At 51.5% G+C, this 17,206-nt stretch overlaps 1 protein-coding gene across 7 annotated transcripts in view; it reads right to left on the minus strand.

Annotated features, from left to right (window-relative positions):
• Window positions 1-17,206, minus strand: part of MAPRE3 (microtubule associated protein RP/EB family member 3) — a 173,742-nt gene that overhangs the window by 79,494 nt on the left and 77,042 nt on the right. For 2 of the 7 annotated variants that reach the window (XM_063914948.1, XM_063914949.1), the window contains exons 2-3: window positions 11,312-11,360; window positions 938-1,074 (exon numbers count right to left, since the gene is read on the minus strand). The exons of 2 other annotated variants lie outside the window; for them this stretch is intronic. In XM_063914948.1, the coding sequence (XP_063771018.1) occupies window positions 938-1,020 (83 nt within the window). In that variant the 5' untranslated portion in view covers window positions 1,021-1,074; window positions 11,312-11,360. The remainder of the gene's footprint in view (window positions 1-937; window positions 1,075-11,311; window positions 11,361-17,206) is intronic. 3 more of the 7 variants (XM_063914951.1, XM_063914953.1, XM_063914950.1) reach the window with 2 other exon arrangements.

Below are 17,206 nucleotides of genomic sequence, written 5' to 3' on the forward strand. Positions count from 1 at the left end.
TGCTGCACTACAGTCCACTGCACCACAGCCCACTACATGCTGCACCACATCCTGTGATTACAGTTTATGCAGCCTGAGTGGGCGGGCGCTGCCTTATGTGGGGCATATCTGGCAGCATGAGGGCATATCTGGCACTGTGGGGCATATCTGGCAGCATGAGGGCATATCTGGCACCGTGGGGGCATATCTGGCACTATGAGGGCTGTGTACGGCTAGAGCTGCATTTCCCACCCTAGGCTTATACTGGAGTCAATAAGTTTTCCCAGGTTTTTGTGGTAAAATTAGGTGCCTCGGCTTATATTCGGGTCGACTTATACTCGAGTATATACGGTATATATATATATATATATATATATATATATAATGTTTATTGAAATTGTCAGCAGAAAAATCTATTTCTTATGGTTTTGCAGCACCAGGGGGCGCTATATCCTAGCTATAGCCTAGCCTGTCAATAATCCCATTTCAACACAGTGTGGGCAGTCCCTCATAATCATGGCATGGCTGCAAACAGGACAATAGCTTCTTCTCAGATTTCCAGTAAATGTGCTGTCAATGTATGCCAAGCTTTACATATACAGTTGTATGTAGGGTAATATATCACCAGGCACCGACGGCACCAGTATCGGATCTACTGATCACAGTGATATACAGGCCACAGCCACGTTAGTGTAGGACTTGCTGAACACATAACTATAAGTCAGTCTGGGGTTTATCAAACACATGAATATCAGGACACAGCCCGGGCAATCCTGAAAGCGCCCAATAAGGTCAGCCCTGGTAGCATGGGTGCTGCTGACACTAGAACAACACTCTGCAATGACTGAACCAGCGAGGGTACACCCGAATACACAAAGTAAGCAGCAGGCCTAGAGAACATCAGCACGGATTACACAGGAGCTGCCCGCTGGTCGGCCTGCCCCCCAGGAGAGAGCACCTGACAGGTGGTCCAGGAGAATTCCTCCACTTGGGCACTGTGGATGCAGCTGAGAGATGGCCAGAGGAAGAATGGGAGCTCATGATGGCACGAGACTGGTGGATCCCAGGTCGCTTAATGTCACCACACAGAGGACTCTAGGGAGTTAGAACAAAAACAAAAGATGACCTGATGTACTCTGAAGATGAAGCTCCTGCAGGAAGCCCTGACCTCTCCTGCACTGTCTGGATACGGGAAGCCCTGACCTCTCCTGCACTGTCTGGATAAAGGAAGCCCTGACCTCTCCTGCACTGTCTGGATACGGGAAGCCCTGACCTCTCCTGCACTGTCTGGATACGGGAAGCCCTGACCTCTCCTGCACTGTCTGGATACGGGAAGCCCTGACCTCTCCTGCACTGTCTGGATACGGGAAGCCCTGACCTCTCCTGCACTGTCTGGATACGGGAAGCCCTGACCTCTCCTGCACTGTCTGGATACGGGAAGCTGTAACCTCTCCTGTACTGTCTGGATACGGGAAGCCCTGACCTCTCCTGTACTGTCTGGATACGGGAAGCTCTGACATCTCCTGTACTGTCTGGATATGGGAAGCCCTGACCTCTCCTGCACTGTCTGATTACGGGAAGCCCTGACCTCTCCTGCACTGTCTGGATACGGGAAGCTGTGACCTCTCCTGTACTGTCTGGATACGGGAAGCTCTGACCTCTCCTGTACTGTCTGGATATGGGAAGCACTGATCTCTCCTGCACTGTCTGGATACGGGAAGCCCTGACCTCTCCTGCACTGTCTGGGAGATAACAGCTGCTGTATACAAGGCACTGATTGCTCTATATACCATTACCATGCAGGTACTGTAATGGCGACACTTGTGCTGGACTGTCCTATCAGTAGGCGAGCTCTATAACCTGTAAGTGTAACTATATATAAGAGATATTTAGAAAGTAAATAAATGAGTGAGTAGATGAATATTAAACGTAATTGGATTATACTATGAGGAATATTCTATCAGCTGCAAGGTAAGTGCTGCAAGGTAAGTGCCTGGTGCTGTTCAATTCTATTCCATAGCAAGCCCAATATCCCACTGTAAGCCCCGCGGTTAAGGTACAGATTCCAGGATAAGGGTGGGATGTAATAAAGTGAACCTGCAATAAACCCCCCGTTTTCTGGGTTTTTACCGCATTTTCATATGTACTTCGCTCCGTCCGCCAGATCTCCGCCGTGCAGGGTAATGCCAGTTTTTTAGGACGGCTCTTATCTGGAAAGCTGTCCTGTGTGATACTAATTGCATAGGTTAGTACATATATGATTAGGGTCCTTGCGATGTGAGGCGGGGTGTACGGCAGCAGGTTGGTACATCCCAACCTAAGTGTAGTAAATCCGTGTTAAAATCCAGAGGATGCACTTAACGTGGATTTATGTTTGCACCCTCCTACTGTAAGTGCAGTTACTTGATCAGGTCTGTGCATGTAACCCAGATACTAAAAGGACACAGTAAGTCCAGCGGCCTCTATAAGTTACACAAGTCATTTATAAGTCTGAGTGTTCCACTGAGAACTGAGGTTCCACTGAATCATTGTGCACTGAGTGCACCTGGACAGTTTGGGCCTGATTCAGCGTAGGGGCTTTCTGCACATGCCCAGTAGCAGATAATCGCTGATCTGCGCAAACATTGGCGCTGCGCCCGCCTCTGACTCACTACTGCGCCGGAGCGACGAGAGCGGAGCGTAACGTCATTCCTCTATCAGCGACGGGGCTACCTTATTGGCTGATGACAAAATGTCACCCATCAATAAATCGGAAGAGATTTAGGGGTGCATTTACTACAGTGCGTGTTTTTAGAAATGGAGACGTTGCCCGTGGCGACCAATCTGATTTTACTTATCATGTATCTAGCACCTTCCAGAAGATAATAGCTAGAATATGGTTGCTATGGGTAACTAAAACCCTGCACTTTAGTAAATATAACCATATACTCTTATACTGGCTACTCGCTGAAGACTAGTCCTAGCACGTAGGTCGTACACCCCTGTCTGGGCGGAGCTTCGTAATGCTGGATCCTGGACATGAGACCCCTAGTACCACCGGGTGGCCCCCCAGGGAGAATGCAGGGCGTAGGGACAGACATTAGATAGGAGGTCGGGCTTCCGAAAATCAAATCATGTGACACGATAGTAACTAACCATCGCATTAAATCGTTAGCTGGAGGAACCATCGCGCTGATTCACATATGCGCCGGAATCGCTGCTCGTACATGTGCAACAGAGACCATTGGGCCTCATTCACACGCGGAATCGAAGGCAGCTGTGTCTATGGGCGATCACCGGCCTGCGGCTTTATGGAAATGGCGCTGCAAACTCCGTCCTTCGTGTAAGTCTGTGCGGCTAAATGTGTGAGGAGTCGACTACCGTCGGCGCCTGTGCACGCGGTAATAACGATCGGTGCATTCTTATACGCCGCCATCCACTGCAACATCAGAACGTCCACCGGCGCTATGGCAGGTACAGCGCGTCTGTCTGACCGCGGCCCCTTTTCCGCCACGTTTCTGTGTAACGCATGCGCCGTACGGAGTTCTCTCAAGCTGTCACACGTGCGCACCTGATAATCATCGCTCGGAACCAGGCCCATTGCATCCAGACCATTCCGCGGTGGAGGACACCTGAAAGCTGCCGGCGGACAGACATCCGCATTGGGAAAAACACACACTGGGCCTGATTGTGAATTGGACTCTATTCCGATATTCACACAAAATGGCCGATGTTCATTCGTCTGCACACACGCCTGAGCCGCACCGCGCATGCACCCTCATTATGGGGGTAATTCAGATCTGATCGCAGCAGCAAATTTGTTAGCAGATGGGCAAAACCATGGGGGTGATTCCGAGTTGATCGCTCGCTAGCTGCTTTTAGCAGTATTGCACACGCTAGGCCGCCGCCCTCTGGGAGTCAATCTTAGTTTAGCAGAATTGCGAATAGAAATTTCTTAGCAGTTTCTGAGTAGCTCCAGACCAACCCACAAATAGCGATCAGTTCAGTCAGTTTCGTTCCTGGTTTGACGTCACAAACACACCCAGCGTCCGGCCAGCCACTCCCCCGTTTCTCCAGACACTCCCGCGTTTTTTTCCCTGACACGCCTGCGTTTTTCCGCACACTCCCAGAAAACGGACAGTTTCCGCCCAGAAACACCCACTTCCTGTCAATCACACTACAATCAGCAGAACGATGAAAAAACTTTGTTAGGCCGTGAGTAAAATACCAAACTTTTGTGCTAATTTACTTGGCGCAGGCGCGCTGCGTACATTGCACATGCGCAGTTTGCGACTAATCGCTCCGTAGCGGAAAAAAATAACAACGAGTGAACAACTCGGAATGACCCCCCATGTGCACTGCAGGGGGGACAGATGTGACATGTGCAGAGAGAGTTAGATTTGGGTGGGGTGTGTTCAAAGTGAAATCTAAATTGCAGTGTAAAATAAAGCATCCAGTATTTACCCTGCACAGAAACAATATAACCCACCCAAATCTAACTCTCTCTGCACATGTTACATCTGCCTCCCCTGCAATGCACATGGTTTTGCCCATTAGCAAACAAATTTGCTGCTGCCATCAGGTCTGAATTAGGCCCTTAGTTACTGAGTCAGGGATTTCTTTTAGTTACTGAGGTCTGAAATCTGATCCAATACTTTCAGCCCTGAAGACACGGTTTCTTTTTCCTGCACTGTATCAGCTGCAGCTCCCGATACTATCTCAGGTGACACTTTGTTGTGTCTCCATTCAGTAGCAACAGTTTCCTCCCTAGGTTCCTCCAGAAGGTCTCTGAGCTCAATATTACTCTTGGAGGCTGCTGAATAAACAGTCCTCAGTACGTTCCTGTCGCTGCCTCTTGGTTGGAAGTCACACTCGGTTATACTGGATACTCTATCTGTTTCTTCCCCCTACTTAGTGCTGGCACTGACAGTCTGGGAGGGGCTGCCTCTGTAATTGTTACCTGTACTGCTCGCTAAGTGTTAACAAGTGCTGAGGCTGGAAATTAGTATACAGATGGAGCCCTGCTCATCTATCCCTTTATCCCCTGCTGTATTGTTCTCTCTTATTGTATTGCTGCTGAGAACAATAGATGAAAGGCTTATGCTAATACGCCTTGGTGCACCTAGGTGCAGCAGAGAAGGCTAGGTGAGTGAGGCTCCATCTGTAAGTATTGGGCTGTGCTGGGCGATTTGCTACCAACATCTCCAGTAGTCTTATAGAGGTCCGCTCAGCTGTCTGGCTGCACTGCAAAGGGCTCTCTGTCTAAGCTCGGCCCCCATCTAGCACCACCTTCACACATTCACAGGAAGCCGAGGAGACACACGAGATGTGGCCGTGATGACCAGGCTGCTGATTCACCAGGACCATGGAAAGCTGTGAGACATCTCTCTCAACTCCCTCCGTTCCAAAAACGGCTGCTACAACCACTGCCAACTGTCACACTAGCCAGCATGAGCCGCGTGTGACCTCCAACTGTCACACTAGCCAGCATGAGCCAGCCTCTTCCTGGAGCCGCATGTGACCTCCAACTGTCACACTAGCCAGCATGAGCCAGCCTCTCCCTGGAGCCGCATGTGACCTCCAACTGTCACACTACCCAGCATGAGACAGCCTCAACCTGGAGCCGTGTGTGACCTCCAACTGTCACACTAGCCAGCATGAGCCAGCCTCTCCCTGGAGCCGCATGTGACCTCCAACTGTCACACTAGCCAGCATGAGCCAGCCTCTTCCTGGAGCCGCGTGTGACCTCCAACTGTCACACTAGCCAGCATGAGCAAGCCTCTCCCTGGAGCAGCGCGTGATCTCCAACTGTCACACTAGCCAGCATGAGTCAGCCTCTCCCTGGAGCCGCATGTGACCTCCAACCGTCACACTAGCCAGCATGAGTCAGCCTCTCCCTGGATCACTTTTCCCTCTCCGAAGTTTAACCTTTCCTTTCTTACATAGAGCTGCACCAGGTCAGTCTGGTTTACTGTAAGACGCTGAATGGCGCCATTCCTTCTTCCTCGCACTTTCATTTAGCGGCCATGGCCTGACGGCATGTGACGTACTGAGAGGCTCTGCACGTCCAGTCTTTCAGGAACACCCATTTATAGTGCAGTGCCCGCCCCCCTGCGCAGCCATCTTCCACCAGCCTGTACATTATACCTGCAACTGTGCCACTTTCAGCAGGACTGTCCCGCACAGGAAAACAGTTGGTGGGAGCGCTGTCACCGCAGCTCTGCAGCAGCGTGTGAATAGATGGCATGCAATGAGCATGGCATCTAATCACAGCACAGGGAGAGCCTGGGTGCAGTCCAACATCTAGGAAAGTGATGTGCGCAACTCCGCATGTATGGATACCGGGGTGTGCTGCGAGGCCCTGACCCCTTTTCGGACGCATGGGCTGTAAGTACACTATCTTATACACAGGACTGTTGGGAGGTATGTGTACACAGAGGGAGAGCCCCCTGCAGCCATAAAGGTCTCCTCCACAGATTATGTGAAGGGAATTACAGGAGGACATCCTAGAAAGAGTGCTCAGTACTGCGCAGAGAATACTTAGTTGGGGCTGTGGAGGTGGAAGAAATGCCCTGAATTTGATTCCAGCTCCAGAAAAATACAAATGGCAGTATTACATAAATATTAGCTGATGTGAAGGTGTGCTGGGCGGAACATTTTACCCCTTTTCACCCCTTCAGGAGTGGAATTTCCAGACCATCCGGTAAGGTGCACCGGGAGAATTCACCGACTGTCACATTTTCCAGAGCACAGTGGTGATGCATTGTAAATGGCAGGCGGGCATTTCCCCGCATAACTCCGAAACTAAGCAATCAACTACCAGCAGAATTTGCCCTCTGTAGTTAATGTGCTGCAGCCACTGAGACGCGTTCCGGTGGCTTCTGCACATAATTACATCCTGCCCCATATATGATACTGTTGGTAGTGGAGCAGTATCAGACAGGTATAAGGGGGGGTCATTCTGAGTTGTTCGCTCGCTAGCAGTTTTCAGCAGCCGTGCAAACGCTATGCCGCCGCCCTCTGGGAGTGTATTTTAGCTTAGCAGAAGTGCGAACGAAAGGATCGCAGAGCGGCTACAAAATAATTTTGTGCAGTTTCAGAGTGGCTTCAAACCTACTCAGCGCTTGCGATCACTTCAGACTGTTCAGTTACGGATTTGACGTCACAAACACGCCCTGCGTTCTTCCAGCCACGCCTGCGTTTCCCCAGGCACGCCTGCGTTTTTCCGAACACACCCTGAAAACGGTCAGTTGACACCCAGAAACAACCTCTTCCTGTCAATCACTCTGCGGCTGCCTGTGCAGCTGAAATGCTTTGCTAGACCCTGTGTTAAAACGACATCATTCATTGTAATAGTATGCCGCGCGTGCGCATTGCGCCGCATACGCATGCGCAGAAGTGCCGTTTTTTTTGCCTGATCGCTGCACAGCGAACGAATGCAGCTAGCGATCAACTCTGAATGACCCCCAATGTTGGTACAGCAGGGGGGGGGAGTAGCATTACTGTGTATTAGTTACTGGAGAAGACATGACAGTGTAATTATGTAATGACTGTATTTACTTACCCTGCTGTTATACTTTAGAGCACAGGTTCTCAAACTCGGTCCTCAGGACCCCACACGGTGTTTTGCAAGTCTCCTCACAAAATCACAAGTGAAATAATTAACTCCACCTGTATACCTTTTAAAATGTGTCATTAATACACCTGTGCACCTGCTGGGTTACCTGCAAAACATGCACCGTGTGGGGTCCTGAGGACCGAGTTTGAGAACCTGTGCTTTAGAGTGATTAATGTTAATTCAGTTATTGCCCTATTTATTATTTCTGTCCCCAAACAAACAAAAAAAAAGTATGGTGAATTAATATAATATGGCATCATAATGACCCCATTGAATGATGGAATATATCTGGACAAATAGTAAATGTTTAAAGGTTTAATAATCAACAACTAATTGTAATCATACATTGTGACTAATCCAGATAAAATAGTAGACACTAAAAGCCGGTGAGCAACGTATGGAACAATGGGACAGACAAGGTCGGTGCAGACGGACAACAGTAGGGATGGGGGGGGGGGGGGGTATTGCAGGTGAGTTAGAATGGGGAGTCACTCAGGGGGTAATTCAGACCTGATTGCTAGGGCGCGTTTTGTGCAGCCCTGCGATCAGGTAGTCACCACCTACAGGGGGAGGGTATGGAGTGTGTGCAGGTGTGCATTCACAGTTGTAGCAGAGCTGCACAAATATCAGTGTGTGCAGTTGCTGATGTCAGACACCTTCCCTCCAAACGCCTGCTCCCTCCTGCGTTTTCCTGGACACTCCTTCAAAACGTCAGTTGTCACCCAGAAACGGCCTCTTCCTGTCAGTCACCTTGCGATCGCCCGTGCAATCGTTTTTCTTGCACAATCCCGTCGCTATGCACCGATGCCCGGTGCAGTCGTCCGACGCGCCGAAGCATTGTGGTGCATGCGTAGTACAGACCTTACTGCCCACTGTGCGACAATGCACCTTAGCGATCAGATGAATTACCCCCTCTGATTGATGAAGCCCCAATGTTAGCAAGTCTCAGGTACGTCCCATAGTAAATCCTCCTCCGAAATATTCCAAGTACAACTGGCTACCTGTGTGTGTCTGCTGCATCCCGCACGGACCCCTCTGCACTCTCGGTGCTCACAAATTGCCAGGTTATGCTGCCCCCCCCCCCCCCACCCTCCACACACACACAGGTATATTTGGTGAGATGTAACGTGAATGTCCCCAAGCCAAATACTAGAGTCTGAAGATGGCAAGTAATTACAAGCAATGTGCACTGCAGAGCTCTACCCAATCCCCTGCACCCACCTCCCAGCAAAACAGCTGTATGCTTATCGCCCACTGCAATTTGCAGATTAAACTACAATGAGATCTTAAACCTCCTGGGAGCAGGTGAATGACAAGTCAAAGAATGCAGTAATAAATGCAGAATGAGGTTTATTGAGTGAAAATACAATGGCAGGGGGAGTGCAGGTAAGATTGATAATGCAGGAATACTAGGAACAAAAGAAGAAAACAGCAGGAGGATATTCTGGTGAATGGCAGACGTGACAGGCACAGAACATAGGAGCAACAAGAACACAAGTCCAGTAACATTAGTGGATGGCAGAAACATTAATGACCCAGCACTGAATGCTGGGACCAGGCAGACTTAAATAGCCAAGTATCAGGTGTAATCCATGCTGATAACCGAGTCACCAATTACCTAACACCTGGCAGCAGAACAGAGTCAGAAGAGCAGCACCTCTGGTAAGGACCAGTACTGCAGCTCACATAACCAAAGGCCTGACGACCCCTAGTGACCTATCACTATGTCCTTGTTTGTATAAAATATTAATATTATAAATATAAAAAATATTATAAATAGTATTATTATAAATATAAAAAATAATACAGTATGTGGCTTACATCATAAAATAAGGTGGAGAGCTGCATTTGAGTATGTATGGTGCAGGAAACTATCCTGCCTAATTTTGGAAGTTCCCCACAATTACATCAAGAAAATGCCGGGCTTTCTGTGAAGGACGCTGAATCTAGATGTACATGTCCGATACTGAACACTGACAAATGCACCAATGCCGTATGGGTACAGACAGAACACGCAAAGAGCTGACGGGAAAGGAGATGTAACACTGGGAATAACTGGGTGAGGGGGCCTCACATAATCTCAGCGCTGTGACTGGCTCCCCAGGAACAGACGGGCTTGTCAGATGGGGTCCTGGCGGGGTTCCTCCTCCTGCATAGTTTATATTAGGGTAAACTGGGGTAATCTGAGGACAAAAATAAAACTTTGGGGTAATTTTAGATAGGTGTTTCATGGGCAATTTAAAGTGCTTTCAATTACCCCTGAGGTTCCCTGTCTCAAAATGTCCCCAGTCCCTCCTAATCCTCCAGCCTATAACACCAATGACATAAATATCATATAGGAAAACCACAGACTGTGGATATAAATTGTGTGGTCTAGATCAGTGTCAGAGTGGGGAATGAAGGGCTCACCGGGGGGGAGGGATGCTGTCAGGCTGCACAGTATGACCTCTGACATCACGTCACGCTGCTCAGTGCTAACAGCCGGAGCAGAGCAGGCGGAGCCAGGCAGCGTCTGTGCCTCCGGAGGACGCTCAACGCTGACCGGCACAATTAAGGGGCAGGCTAATCCCGAAATCCCCGGGATTGGCCACCATAGTGCCATGAACGGACTTGCAACTTATCTCTGATTCCGACGTCTGATTACCTCACTCCGCTTCCCCAGCTCAGTTACCTACAGAGACACACACACAATGGCACTCTGGGTAAACCTGCCGAAAAGCATGCCATCAGAAATATTAATGCACGGGCTCCATGTATAAGGGGAACTTAATAAAAAAGGTAGTGGCGTAACTCTCACATGATCGGTAAGAGATAAATTGAAGTAATACCCATAGGGGGTCATTCCGAGTTGTTCGCTCGCTAGCAGTTTTTAGCAGCCATGTAAACGCTATGCCGCCTCCCTCTGGGAGTGTATTTTAGCTTAGCAGAAGTGCGAACGAAAGGATCGCAGAGCGGCTACAAAGTTTTTTTGTGCAGTTTTAGAGTAGCTCAAAACCTACTCAGTGCTTGCGATCACTTCAGACCATTCAGATCCTGTTTTGACGTCACGGACACGCCCAGCCACGTCTGCATTTTTCCTGGCACGCCTGCGTCTTTCCGAACACTCCCTGAAAACGGTCAGTTGACACCCAGAAACGCCCACTTCCTGTCAATCACTCTGCGGCCAGCAGTGCGACTGAAAAGCTTCGCTAGACCCTGTGTGACACTACATCGTTCGTTGCATTAGTACGACGTGCGTGCGCATTGCGTCACATACGCATGCGCAGAAGTGCCGATTTTTTTGCCTGATCGCTACGCAGCGAACGAAAGCAGCTAGCGATCAACTCGGAATGACCCCCATACACTCTAATAGAATGGCGCCACCCAGTGACCCCTTTTGTATGAAATCTAGTAGAAGATGACAGTGGCTCCCAGACCTGGAGCAGCCGTGATGAGCCCAGGGTATATACTGTATGTCCCGGTAAGGAGTCACATATACAGCCTGTATAGCAGTCGGCATACACCTATCAGTGTGACGGTGCTCGTTACTATAGCTGGGCGTGCACTCACTATTAATCAGCAGGAATCATCCCCCACTCCCGTTCACTCTACACCGCAGCAGAGGGCGGCCATTATTCAGCGCCGTACTGTGGCAGCTGCTGGATGAGAGTGGCGGTAATACAACACTCAGTACAGAAACACAATATACACAGTACAGTGTGACCAGTGATCTGTATAACACACGCCGGCTCTTACCTTGCTGCATATAGATGTCTCCAGTCACCGGGCAGCTCAGCGGGATCTCCTGCGGGGAGAAGACAGCGGTTACAGGTCGCTCCCTCCTTCTTCATCCCACACAGGACAGTCACGGGTAACCTCACGTAATAACGATGATGCCTCGTGATGCCTCGGGATACCCGTAACTGACACGCTCTCACCTATGATCCCACTGACTGATACTGGACAAGATGTACTAACCTTGTGGTGTACATCCCGCACACATCACTACTAATTCCATGTTAGTACAGGTTGAGTATCCCATATCCAAATATTCCGAAATACGGACTTTTTTGAGTGAGAGTGAGATAGTGAAACCTTTGTTTTTTGATGGCTCAATGTACACACACTTTGTTTAAAACACAAAGTTATTAAAAATATTGTATTAAATGACCTTCAGGCTGTGTGTATAAGGTGTATATGAAACATAAATGCATTCTGTGCTTAGATTTAGGTCCCATCACCATGATATCTCATTATTCCAAAATACGGAAAAATCCCATATCCAAAACACCTCTGGTCCCAAGCATTTTGGATAAGGGATACTCAACCTGTATTGCAAAGAACAGCTCCCCCGCAGAAGGACGCGGCGGCCGCAGAGCATGCTGGGAAGGATCCGATCGGATCCTCACACTGGGGGGTCATTCCGAGTTGTTCGCTCGTTGCCGATTTTCGCAACAGAGCTATTAAGGCAAAAATGCGCATGCGCATGGTTCGCAGTGCGCATGCAGTTAGTATTTTAACACAAAACTTAGTAGATTTACTCACGGCCGAACGAAGATTTTTCATCGTTGAAGTGATCGTAGTGTGATTGACAGGAAGTGGATGTTTCTGGGCGGAAACTGGCCATTTTATGGGAGTGTGCGGAAAAACGCAGGCGTGTCAGGGAAAAACGCGGGAGTGTCTGGAGAAACAGGGGAGTGGCTGGCCGAACGCAGGGCGTGTTTGTGACGTCAAACCAGGAACGAAACGGGCTGAACTGATCGCAGTGTAGGAGTAAGTCTGGAGCTACTCAGAAACTGCTAAGAAATTTCTATTCGCAATTCTGCTAATCTTTCGTTCGCAATTCTGCTAAGCCAAGATATACTCCCAGAGGGCGGCGGCCTAGCGTGTGCAAAGCTGCTAAAATCTGTTAGCGAGCCAACAACTCGGAATGACCCCCACAGTGCAATGCGGTAAGAAGTCCATAAGCTTCTATAGGGTAACAGCAGCTAGAAGCCCCAGCGCCGGGGCTTTAGTACATTTGGAAATGCGATAAAAATCCTGAAAACTGTTTTTTTTTTTACCCCATTTCTGATTTAGAACATCAGGTCCATTGTCTTACCAATGATCCCTTCCTGTCTCACCTGTGGTTCCCATCCTGTCTCACCTGTGGTTCCCATCCTGTCTCACCTGTGGTCTCCATCCTGTCTCACCTGTGGTCTCCATTCTTTCTCACCCGTGGTCCCCATCCGGGATTCGGATTGAAAGTCGACAGTAACTAGGTCGACAATGTCTAGGTCGACCACTATTGGTCGACAGTAACTAGGTCGACAGGGTGTCTAGGTCGACAGGGTCTTTAGGTCGACATGTTCTAGGTCGACAGGTCAAAAGGTCGACATGAGTTTTTCACAATTTTTTTCTTTTTTTGAACCTTTTCATACTTTTCATACTTAACGATCCACGTGGACTACGATTGGAACGGTAACCTGTACCGAGCGAAGCGGTAGCGGAGCGAAGGCACCATGCCCGAAGCATGCCATGCGAGGGGACGCGGTGCACTAATTGGGGTTCCCGGTCACTCTACGAAGAAAACGACAGCAAAATGACATTAAAAACTCATGTCGACCTTTTGACCTGTCGACCTAGAACATGTCGACCTAGACACCAATAGTGGTCGACCTAGACATCCTGCCTCACCTGTGGTCCCCATCCTGCCTCACCTGTGGTCTCTATCCTTTCTCACCCGTGGTCCCCATCCTGTCTCACCTGTGGTCTCCATCCTTTCTCACCCGTGGTCCCCATCCTGCCTCACCTGTGGTTCCCATCCTGTCTCACCTGTGGTCCCCATCCTATCTCACCCATAGTCCCCATCCTGTCTCACACGTGGTCCCCACCCAGTCTCACCTGTGGTCCACACCCTGCCTCACACATTGTCTCATCCTGCCTCACCTGTGGACCCCATCCTGTCTCACCTGTGGTCCCCATCCTGTCTCACCCGTGGTCCCCATCCTGTCTCACCCGTGGTCCCCATCCTGTCTCACCCGTGGTCCCCATCCTGTCTCACCCGTGGTCCCCATCCTGTCTCACCCGTGGTCCCCATCCTGTCTCACCTGTGGCCCCCATCCTGTCTCACTTGTGATCCCCATCCTGTCTCACCTGTGGTCCCAATCCTGTCTCACCTGTGGTCCCCATCCTGTCTCACCCGTGGTCCCCATCCTGTCTCACCCGTGGTCCCCATCCTGTCTCACCCGTGGTCCCCATCCTGTCTCACCCGTGGTCCCCATCCTGTCTCACCCGTGGTCCCCATCCTGTCTCACCCGTGGTCCCCATCCTGTCTCACCTGTGGCCCACATCCTGTCTCACCCGTGACCCCCATCCTGTCTCACCTGTGGTCCCCATCCTGTCTCACCCGTGGTCCCCATCCTGTTTCACCATGGTCTCCATACTGTCTCACCTGTGGCCCCCATCCTGCCTCACCTGTGGCCCCCATCCTGCCTCACCTGTGGCCCCCATCCTGTCTCACCTGTGGCCCCCATCCTGTCTCACTTGTGATCCCCATCCTGTCTCACCCGTGGTCCCCATCCTGTCTCACCCGTGGTCCCCATCCTGTCTCACCCGTGGTCCCCATCCTGTCTCACCCGTGGTCCCCATCCTGTCTCACCCGTGGTCCCCATCCTGTCTCACCTGTGGCCCACATCCTGTCTCACCCGTGACCCCCATCCTGTCTCACCCATGGTCACCATCCTGTCTCACCCGTGGCCCCCATCCTGTCTCACCCGTGGCCCCCATCCTGTCTCACCTGTGACCCCCATCCTGTCTCACCTGTGACCCCCATTCTGTCTCACCTGTGGCCCCCATCCTGTCTCACCCGTGGTCCCCATCCTGTCTCACCCGTGGTCCCCATCCTGTCTCACCTGTGGCCCCCATCCTGTCTCACCTGTGGCCCCCATCCTGTCTCACCCGTGGCCCCCATCCTGTCTCACCCGTGGTCCCCATCCTGTCTCACCCGTTGTCCCCATCCTGTCTCACCTGTGGACCCCATCCTGTCTCACCCGTGGTCCCCATCCTGTCTCACCTGTGACCCCCATCCTGCCTCACCCATGGTCACCATCCTGTCTCACCCGTGGTCCCCATCCTGTCTCATATGTGGTCCCCATCCTGTCTTACCCATGGTCCCCATCCTGTCTCACCTGTGGTCACCATCCTGTCTCACCCGTGGTCCCCATCCTGTCTCATATGTGGTCCCCATCCTGTCTCACCCGTGGTCCCCATCCTGTCTCACCTGTGGTCCCCATCCTGTCTCACCCGTGGTCCCCATACTGTCTCACCTGTGGCCCCCATCCTGTCTCACCCATGGTCACCATCCTGGCTCACTTGTGATCCCCATCCTGTCTCACCTGTGGTCCCCATCCTGTCTCACCCATGGTCACCATCCTGGCTCACCTGTGGCCCCCATCCTGCATCACCTATGGCCCCCATCCTGCATCACCTATGGCCCCCATCCTGCATCACCTGTGGCCCCCATCCTGTCTTACCTGTGGTCCCCATCCTGTCTCACCTGTGGCCCCCATGCTGTCTCACCTGTGGTCACCATCCTATCTCACCTGTGGCCCCCATCCTGCATCACCTGTGGCCCCCATCCTGTCTTACCTGTGGTTCCCATCCTGTCTCACCTGTGACCCCCATCCTGTCTCACCCATGGTCACCATCCTGGCTCACCTATGGCACCCATCCTGCATCACCTGTGGCCCCCATCCTGTCTTACTTGTGGTCCCCATCCTGTCTCACCTGTGGCCCCCATCCTGTCTCACCTGTGGTCACCATCCTATCTCACCTGTGGCCCCCATCCTGCATCACCTGTGGCCCCCATCCTGTCTTACCCGTGGTTCCCATCCTGTCTCACCTGTGACCCCCATCCTGTCTCACCTGTGGTCACCATCCTGTCTCACCCATGGTACCCATCCTGTCTCACCTGTGACCCCCATCCTGTCTCACCTGTGATCCCCATCCTCTCACACCCGTGGTCCCCATTCTGTCTCACCTGTGGTCCCAAATCTGTCTCACCCGTGGTCCCCATACTGTCTCACCTGTGGCCCCCATCCTGCCTCACCTGTGGCCCCCATCCTGCCTCACCTGTGGCCCCCATCCTGCCTCACCTGTGGCCCCCATCCTGTCTCACCTGCGGTCACCATCCTGCATCACCTGTGACCCCCATCCTGTCTCACGTGTGACCCCCATCCTGTCTCACCTGTGACCCCCATCCTGTCTCACCTGTGATCCCCATCCTGTCTCACCCGTGGTCCGTCTCACCTGTGGCCCCCATCCTGTCTCACCTGTGGCCCCCATCCTATCTCACCCATGCTCGGAGTGTAGTGGGATTGTACGCCACGCTGCGGTCACATTATCTATATGACTGTGCTTTACATCAGTATGATGAGGAGGATGTGGCCTCCATGGATTTATATAAACGTTTCCCCCGCAGTGCACAGAGTGTTGGGATTACACTTGTCACATTCCACGCACCCAGACCAGACCTGACCGGCACCAGCACAGAGCACACGTCAGCCCCTCCACATAGCCGCCATATTACCCCCAGAGCCATGACGCTCTGCGATCTATCAGTCACCCTCAATGTGTTCATGTGTGTGTGTGTGTGTGTGTGTGTGTGTGTGTGTGTGTGTGTGGTGTGTTACATACATGTCCCTGTGTGTATACTGTGATACACTGTGTGTTACATACAGGTGGCTGTGCACACAGTAACACTCCCCCTGTGTGTATACACAGCACTGTATCAGACCGCAGTTACATTCCTCACTGCACAGCCCGGTCTAGCTAATAAGTTATTACTGGGAGAATGTGTAACTGCACTCAGTGCACACAGCGACCTGTCACTCTCCTCACACCCAGGGGCTTATTACTGGGAGAATGTGTAACCGCACTCACTGCACACAGCGGCCTGTCACTCTCCTCACACCCAGGGGCTTATTACTGGGAGAATATGTAACCGCACTCACTGCACACAGCGGCCTGTCACTCTCCTCACACCCAGGGGCTTATTACTGGGAGAATGTGTAACCACACTCACTGCACACAGCGGCCTGTCACTCTCCTCACACCCAGGGGCTTATTACTGGGAGAATGTGTAACCGCACTCACTGCACACAGCGGCCTGTCACTCTCCTCACACCCAGGGGCTTATTACTGGGAGAATGTGTAACCGCACTCACTGCACACAGCGGCCTGTCACTCTCCTCACACCCAGGGGCTTATTACTGGGAGAATGTGTAACCGCACTCACTGCACACAGCGGCTGTCACTCTCCTCACACCCAGGGGCTTATTACTGGGAGAATGTGTAACCGCACTCACTGCACACAGCGGCCTGTCACTCTCCTCACACCCAGGGGCTTATTACTGGGAGAATATGTAACCGCACTCACTGCACACAGCGGCCTGTCACTCTCCTCACACCCAGGGGCTTATTACTGGGAGAATGTGTAACCGCACTCACTGCACACAGCGGCCTGTCACTCTCCTCACACCCAGGGGCTTATTACTGGGAGAATGTGTAACCGCACTCACTGCACACAGCGGCCTGTCACTCTCCTCACACCCAGGGGCTTATTACTGGGAGAATGTGTAACCGCACTCACTGCACACAGCGGCCTGTCAC

The sequence above is a fragment of the Pseudophryne corroboree genome, chromosome 4 (genome assembly GCF_028390025.1).
Source record: "Pseudophryne corroboree isolate aPseCor3 chromosome 4, aPseCor3.hap2, whole genome shotgun sequence".
Classification (NCBI taxonomy): domain Eukaryota; kingdom Metazoa; phylum Chordata; class Amphibia; order Anura; family Myobatrachidae; genus Pseudophryne; species Pseudophryne corroboree.